Genomic DNA, 8,476 nt, shown 5'->3' with positions numbered 1-8,476 from the left:
CTGGCCACCCCTAACCACTCTAGAGGCTTCTCAGGCAGCCGCCATGGCAGCAAGAGAACAAGCCAGCCATCCAGGCCAACCACTGCGGCAGCAAGCAAGCAAACTGGCCACCCAGGTCAGCAGCAACAGCAAGCGACTACGAGCAAGCCAGTCATCTGGGCCAGCTGCTACTAGGGCTGTCAGTCTCCAGGTGGTGGCTGAAAATCTCCTGGTATTACAACTGGTCTCTGGATAGGGTTGCCAGCTCTGGGTTGGGAGATACCTGGAGATTTTGGGAGTGGAGCCCAGGGAGGGGAGGGTTTGGGGAGGGGAGGGACCTCTGTTGTATATAAACGCCATGGAGTCCATCCTGCAAAGCAGCCATTTTCTCCAGGAGAACTGATCTTGATGGTCTGGGCAGGAATTGTAATAGCAGGCGATCTCCAGGTGCCACCTGGAGGTTGGCAACCCTGTCTCCAGACAAGAGATCAGTTCCCCTGGAGAAAATGGCTGCTTTGGAAGATGGAGTCTATGGTATTATATCCCACTGAGTCCCGCCCCTCCTCAAACCCTCCCCTCCCCAGGCTCCACCCCTCAAGTCTCCAGGAATTTCCCAACCTAGAGCTGGCAACCACCAGCTGTTAGGCCAGCAGCCTTGGTGAGCCTTCTTCCCTTTCCCCACTTTGTTGGGGGAGGGGCAAGAGGCGGAGCCCTTTCCAGGGATGTTTTTTCCTCCCAGTTGAGTACACCCTTGTCAAGGCCTAGTGGGAGGAGGAGGAGGAGGAAGAAGAGTTGGATTTATTCCCCACCCTTGCAGCTTACAATCTCCTTCCCTTCCTCTCCTCCTCTCCACGCAACAGACATCCTGTGTGGTAGGTGGGGCTGAGAGTGGGGTTTCCCCTGATCTTGGGGGCTCCAATCCACCCTCTGCCAGCTGGCTGGCAGGGGAAGCCCCACCCCCCAAGCCATGGCTTTCCCTCTCCCAGCGAACGCAGCGAGTGGGGTGGCGGCATGTGGGCCTGAATCCCAAGCCCACCCCTGGAATGCCCCCCAACCCCCCTGCCGGATTGACGAGGGGACCTGGCAACCCTAGCTGAGAGAGCTCTGAGAGAACTTTGACTGACACAAGGCCACCCAGCTGCCTGCATGTGGAGGAGTGGGGAATCAAACCCAGTTCTCCAGATTAGAGTCCGCCGCTCTTAACTACTACACCAAACTGGGAGGAGGAGAAATCAGTCTCCCGCATGCACACTCCAGTCCAACTCTTTGTCCCCGGCAGTTTCTCCACCTCCAGTGGTGCTACAGAGGCATGACATGGTTTGGCAGAGGTCATTTCGGGGGGGATCGCGGGGGATCGCAGTTCCCCCGGGTGAGGTGTGGGGGGCGGGGCACATGACGAAGCCCAACCCCCTGCTTCTGGCCGCCCCGCTTCCGGCCCTCATTCAGCCAGGAGGAGGCAGGAGAAGAGGGAGGGTGTGTTGCTCCCCCCCCGCCTCTCCCCACCCCTGCCTGCCTGGGGCCGGGGAGGGCCTTGGCGGGGCTTCCTCGCACTCCCGCCGGCCTTGCAGGTCCACCGCCGAGCCTTATGATGTCAGGGGGTGTGGTATATGCTCCAGAGGCCATTGCACAGAATTGCCGCACACATGGGAAACTGCAGCTGCTGACCACGGCTCGCCTGTGGGTTTCTAAGCTCATACTGTGGTTTGGTATGCTACGGTTAGTGCAAAAACCTTAGCTTAGTATGAACTGAGCCACGTGCTGGATCAGTACTTAGACAATTAAGACAAGTCTTCTGTGAGAATATCCAGCCCTCCTGATGAGAGTTGTTATGGAAATACAGACTGCAGGATCCTAAGTGGCGAGAGGATCATTTTTGTAATCTTGGGAGAGAAAGCAAGTCCAGCTCTGTTCGCTGCCCTCCTGCCCTGTGTGTGTCAACAATTTCTGGCCACTCTGAGCTCCCTGCTCTGATTTGTTTACCCGTGCTCCAAGGTCAATTTGGCTGTGGCAGAGACAGAGAGAGGGACAGACACAACCGATCGGGCCTTTCGTCCTCTTTAAGCCGTAGCACAGAGGAAGGTAAGCTGTTGATCAGGTATGCTGGGAATATTCCTCTATACCCCTATACCTTCCCCTGCTGTGCCATAATTGTGCTGTATCAACGAAGCTGCAGGGTTTCCCCAAAATGGATGTTAGTCTCCCATGCACAGAACAGGTATCTGAGAAGGGATTCTTTGCCAAGGCTGATAATTTCAGATGCTTAATTTTCAGCAGCACAATAAACCAGGAATTCAGTGGCACCTTAAAGACAAATCATGGAACCAATTAGTCTTTAAAATACCACTGTTTTATCCTGTTAAGGCAGAGGAAACTATAGTTGCACACCAACATGACGCTCCTATCCAGATGAAAGGGTAGTCTTGCCATTCACAAAGCAAACTCCTGCCTAGCTATATGCAGGCCAGGGTCACCTCTGGTTTTTGCAGGCCGTCGACAAAAGAGATCTTCCTCCTGAATGGGGCAGCAGTATAAGGAGACAGAAGCCAGCAAGTGGGTCGTCATCATGGCAAGGAAAGATCTGGCAACAGAGCTGCAACTAAAGCCGTTTTCCTGCTGGCAGGGACGTGGGTTCTCAGTGGCTGTAGCATAAGGAACGGCAAGGCAAATAAAGGTTTGCTCTTTCTGGTCCTGCGCCCCGTGGGTATTTTTCAGGAGGTGGAAAAGCCCATTGGAAAAAGCCAGCAGCCATCACTAGATGGGGTTTAGTGGTGGGGGTAGAGCAGTGACAAGAATGCATGCCAATCGCACGTTACCCCTGCCAGTGTGTGGCCTCAGTAGTTTCCCAGTGATGCTGACCTTTCCTACCAAGCCTATATGTTTCTGTCCAGCATTTGGAAAGCTGGCAGGAGTTTTTGTCAAGTTTTGAATATATTTCTCTGAGCTTCTTCCTGTCCCTCGCACCCCGATATTTTCAGAGGTCAGATGTATATTTTTTTCAAAACATTGATGACCCTTCTGCTTCTTCAAATAGAGTAAAGAAACATTGCCGGGGAGGAGGGTGGTATGCACAGGCTTATACCCTGGAATAAAGTCTGCAACTATCTCTGTAAGACCACAGCTTTGCAGATTTAAGTGCTGGATCCTCATCTTTGTTCTTCTCAGTTTGTCACTGAACTCGTATTAACCATAGTGAATAATCGCGCCCAAGAGTTTAAAATGTTTAATTCTGTCAAGTGAAATTCAGTTTTTCAATACTTTTCAATTAGGACATGCAGAAGGTTTAAAGTGTATAAACCTGAGCTTGCTAAGCAAGTGGCCTGTGTTTATGTGTGAGCATTTCAGCGTGGGCAGAGAAGTTCTTACATAACAGATCTTGGCTTTTACAGCTCAGGAAAATGAGGGAATTCATGGTCATCCTGCTGTGTGTGATTGTGTTCCCAAAAGGCCAATGGTGTGGTAAGTGTGCATGTGCTCTTTTGGGAAAAACAGTTGTTAGATTTGCAGTAACTCTACACACCTGGACAAATATATAGACCTCAATCTTGTTCCCCTTTAAAATGAGGTGGTATTTGACAGCTGCATGGGATCTGAGGAAGGAAACCAAATTCATGGGCTCTTTTGCCCAAATCCAAACTGGATGTGTGCTTAGGCTTGTCAACTCAGGGATGGAAAATATCTTGAGATTTTGGGGGTAGAACCTGAGGATGGCAGGGTTTGGGGAGGGACGTAAACATAATGAGTTATAATAGCATAGAGTCCACCCTCCAAAGAAGGCATTTTCTCCAGGGGAACCAATCTCTGATGTCAGGAGATCAGTTGTAATTCTGTCCATCTTGAGAATGGCAACCCTCTTTATGGTTAACTTTGTGTTGCTAGGAGTACCTTTAACTAGATAATACACATCTTCCTACTTGTTAAACATACGACAGGTGTGTGTGGTGTGGTTACTTTTCCTATGAGGGCTTTACCTGTGTTCCACTCTGTCCACCCTCTTCCAAAGAGGTCTAAAAGGATCTCTCCAAACAAATTAGTCAACACAATGAGGTTCAACATAAGTTTATGCAAAGTGATGCAAACTGGGATCGAAAACCAACCTTAACTATTTACATGTAAGTTGACTGAGTCTGAATTGGTGATAAATAGCCAAGCAAGGTTTCTTGGGGTTATAATAGGATTGCCATAGTGGGGATGCAGCTAGGCACTGCATGGCATCATGTAACACTGCAATGTCAATTCCAGTCCTGTAAAAGGAGCTGTCTCCTGTCCCTGGGACGCTAGCAAATCCCCAAATTCTATGGCTTTACCACAGAGTTTTGGAGGATTGCTAAAGTGTAAAAACAGAAAGGGGAAAAAAACAATCTTAAGAAACAACAAGATTGGGTACCCAAACATAGGGTGGTAGGAAAAAAAGAGAAATATATTAAACAAAATATATGTATTTATTACAAAGTGAACAATGTTTAAAAACATTGGCACAATCCGTAATCTGTCATTTAAAGGTTGATACATATATGTATACTCTGAGAGTTCTGAAAGCCATGGTCAGAAGTATTAAACCTGCATTACATGGATGTGACTGCTTAAACGTTTAAGAAAACCCTCACACAACCCAATTCTTTTGCCACATGGGAGATTTGGAATGCCTTATAATCAACCCAACCTGCCTTGGCACTAACACATGTTTATATGTCATAGTGTGCATGTGTATACAAAAATATGACCACTGAGGAAGGCCTTGGAAGCCGAAACATGTTTGGTCCTGTTTTAATGTGGTTGAAGGTTATCAAGTTAGATATATTGAATTATTGGTCCCGTTTTATTGGTTGAAGGCTTTTAACCAATTGAAATGTATCAGGTTATATAGATTCAGGACGTCTTAGTTCAAATACCACTTCAAGGGCAGATGGTGCCAATGTTTTTAAAGTATAGTTTTAGTGCACTTTGTAATAAATACATATTTTATTTCTCAAAAAAAAATCTCTCACCCAACTGGATTGCTAAAGTCTACCAGCATCATGTGATGCTGCTTCCAGTTACATGACTGTATTGTTGCTTTTCCACCCAAATTTATCCTGCTAGACAGGGCATGGGGGGGGGGATCCCATGCAGTAGTGGGAGATCTGGTCCCTCTATGTCATGGAGAACAGCTCAGTGACAATGCCAACTCAGTGTGAAGTAGTCATGAAAAAGCAAATTCTGTCCTAGGGGTTATTAGGAAAGTGTGTGAAAGCAGAATATATAAATCTGCGGTGCAGCTGCACTTGGAATACTGTGTACGGCCCTGACTGCCATATCTTATAAAGGATAAGGGAGAGGGTGCAGAAAAGGGCTGCCAAAATTAAGGGAGTTTCGGGAGGGTGGTCGTGCTGGTCTGCAGTAGAAGAGCTAGATTTGAGTCCGGTAGCACCTGACAGACCAACAAGATTTTCAAGGTACACGCTTTTGAGAGGCAAAGCTCCCTTCATCACATGCAAAGGGAGGTCTGACTCTCAAAAGCTCATCACCCAAAGATCTGGCTGGTCTCTAAGGTGCTACTGGACTCGAATCTAGCAAAATCAGGGAGGTGGAGGGCCACGCGATTTGAGGGGAAAACAAAGAGTTTCCCCCTCAAATTGCGTGGCCCCGCCCCCAGCGTGCGACGTCACTTCCGGGTGACGCGCACGTGGGGGTGGGGTTTCCCCCGGGCCCCGATTCCGGCGCGCCGGTAATCGGAGGTCCGAAGCGGGGGAATCCCCGCCCCCCGGCTGCATTTGGCAGCCCTACCTCGCCATCTGAGCCGGGGTGGGGTGGGGTGGAGGAGACCAAGGGAGTATAAACCAAGGTGTTACAGTTTAGTTTAGGAAAGATTAGGATGGGGGACATGACAGAGATTTATATAATGATCTATGGAACAGAGAAAGTGGACTTTGTCCTTCTTCTCCCATAATAGTAAATAAAACTCAGGGGCACCCAGTCAAGTTTATGGACAGTACAAGAAAGTACTTCTTCACCCACTGTCATGAATGAATGCTTCTTCTCTTTCTTCCCTAATCAATCCTTTCCTTGCAGATAGCAGTGGCTGTGTGACCTCGTTAAAACGGGACATTCTCAGACTGTTGGTCAAGTGGGAAGATGCCACTTGTTTCCAGAACGATCAGGGCCTGCCCTCCCACCTGCTCCAGACCCTGCCTCGAAGCTGCAAGGAAATCAAAACAGAGCTAGAAGGAGCTGCAGGTGGGTGAAACAGAAAAGGACGGGAGACATGTTAGGAGCAATATCTCCAAAAAGAATGAGACAGAATTGTGTGGAAACAATGAGGTGAAGGTCATGTGAAAGTTAATCTGCATTTTGTCCAGGGCTCCCTAAAACTGGAACCAGCCCTGAATGACTGAATGCACCCAATTTAAATTGTCAAAGATTTTCTATTCCTTGGCTCCATCATCAACCAAAAGGGTAATTGTAACCAGGAAGTTAGAAGGAGATTGAGACCTGGAAGGGCAGCCATGAAGGAGCTAGAAAAGACTCTTAAGTGTAAGGATGTGTCACTGGTGACCAAATCAATATAATTCATGCTGTTCCCCATTACTATGTATGGTGTGAAAGCTAGACAATGAAGAAAGCTGAGAGGAAGAAAGTGGATTCATTTGAAATGTGGTGTTGGAGAAGAGTTTTATGGATACTGTGGAGTGCAAATCAAGTCTGAACTCTCCCTAGAAGCTGAAGTGACTAAACTGAGACTGTCATATTTCAGTCACATTATAAGAAGACAAGAGTCACTGCAAAAGACAATAATGCTAATCAAAGTTGAAGTCGGGACTGGAGCATGAACACTTTATATTTCCAGTTCTCCTAAGGGGTTATGGTTGTAGATTATGTCCCCCTCTCCCAAATTTAAATTTTATTGTGTACATAGGCCAAAGCTGCATCAGTTCACTGAAGCAAGACATACTCAACCTGCTAGTGAAATGGGAAGGGACTTCCTACCTTCCAGACCCAACACAGAAGAATCTGTCCCGAAGCTGCAAAGAAATCAAGGAGTCCCAAAAAGAGGCCACAGGTGAGAAATGAAGTTTCTGCCCATCAGAAAGAAACAGCAATGCAGCCTACATTAAAATCCCATTTTAGGACTCTGAAATAATAACACTGATCAATAAACAACAGCACTGAATAACAATATACTACACTGTCTTCATCCTTTCTTTTAACATACAACCTTCTGGGCCTGTGCAGATGGACTGTATTTCCTGCAGACGGAAGATGGCGAGGTCTACCAAAGCTTCTGTGATATGACCACCAGTGGAGGAGGTTGGACTCTGGTGGCCAGTGTCCATGAGAACAACATGCTTGGGAAATGCACTGTGGGGGATCGCTGGTCCAGTCAACAAGGGAACAACCCCAAGTACCCAGAAGGAGATGGAAACTGGTCCAATAACTCCACCTTTGGGTCAGCTGTGGCCTCAACCAGTGATGACTACAAGGTGAGGAATTCTTCCTACATGAGATGAGGATCAGACTAGAGGGAACCATAGACACGATACATCCGTGGTCCCCAACCTTCCTGAGCCCGCAGGCACATTTGGAATTTTGAGAGGGGATGGTGAGCGCCATCCCACAAGGGTTGCCACAGGAGGTGGACCAAATCTAAAATGGGTGCCACACAGATCTGAATGGAAGACCTCCCTCCTCATGCCTTCCAAGGAGAAGGAAAGCCTGAAGAGGAATGAAACCACATACTAACTAAGGAAAGCCCAGGTGCTTCCCAATCCTCCAGTTCCTCTATTGGAAAACACTTTCATTTCAATGAGGGCAGCCAATAACAACAGCCCCACCCACTTTCTGAAAAGTTTGGTGAGCGCCAAAGGAAGTACTGGCAGGCGCCTCTGCACCCACAGGCACAACATTACCTAGGTCATCTCTTTCTCTCCCTCTTCCTCTTCAGCTAAAGCTTGCTAAGTCTGGACTAGATTGCCTTTAAAAGTTTCCAAAGAAGAAGCTTTAAAGCATTCAAATGAAATGGTTTCAGTCAGTGTCACTTCATGCCACGGTAAATCTGCCGAAGCTTTCTTATTATTGTCCCGGTCCCGATCGGGACCTTGCCCCTGAACCCCCGGAAGCCCCGGGAGGAGCAGCCCGGGAGTCCCGACCGAACCCCGCGGCTCCTTACCTGACGGGGAACAGCAGAGGTGCGCGAAGGGCCTCACGGCCCTCCTCCGGTGAAGGGGGGGCGGAGAACGAGGCGGCAGCGAGCGGCGGAGACAGGCGAGCCGCGAAGGAGGTCGACGGCGGTGGAATCGGCGAGCCGCACACAGAAGGAGACGCCGAGGGACGGCAAGACGGCGCGGGACGGCCCAGGGAGTGCGGGCGTGCTCGGGCCCGCCTCCGGTCACACCCACTGCCGAAGCCTGCAGCAGGACCGGAGGACGCCGACCAGGCGGGCGGCCCGCAGCTGGGAGAAGGCGGGCACCGGAGGGGCGGGACGGCGTCTTCCCCTTTGTATGGGGGTGGAGCCGAGGAGCTG

The 8,476-nt window shown here is 49.1% G+C and overlaps 1 protein-coding gene across 1 annotated transcript in view; it reads left to right on the top strand.

Moving 5' to 3' along the window:
• The first annotated feature begins 3,374 nt into the window (after window positions 1-3,374).
• Window positions 3,375-8,476, top strand: part of LOC107107958 (intelectin-1a-like) — a 23,604-nt gene continuing 18,502 nt past the window's right edge. The window contains exons 1-4 of the mRNA XM_015408331.1: window positions 3,375-3,435; window positions 6,028-6,192; window positions 6,872-7,015; window positions 7,189-7,436. Coding sequence (XP_015263817.1) covers window positions 3,375-3,435; window positions 6,028-6,192; window positions 6,872-7,015; window positions 7,189-7,436 — 618 coding nt within the window. The remainder of the gene's footprint in view (window positions 3,436-6,027; window positions 6,193-6,871; window positions 7,016-7,188; window positions 7,437-8,476) is intronic.

The sequence above is a fragment of the Gekko japonicus genome, unplaced genomic scaffold, assembly GCF_001447785.1.
Source record: "Gekko japonicus isolate JY-2015 unplaced genomic scaffold, Gekko_japonicus_V1.1 scaffold457, whole genome shotgun sequence".
In the NCBI taxonomy this organism is placed as follows: Eukaryota; Metazoa; Chordata; class Lepidosauria; order Squamata; family Gekkonidae; genus Gekko; species Gekko japonicus.
The sequence above is the reverse complement of the archived record's forward strand: the minus strand, read 5'-3'. Positions and strand labels throughout refer to the sequence as shown.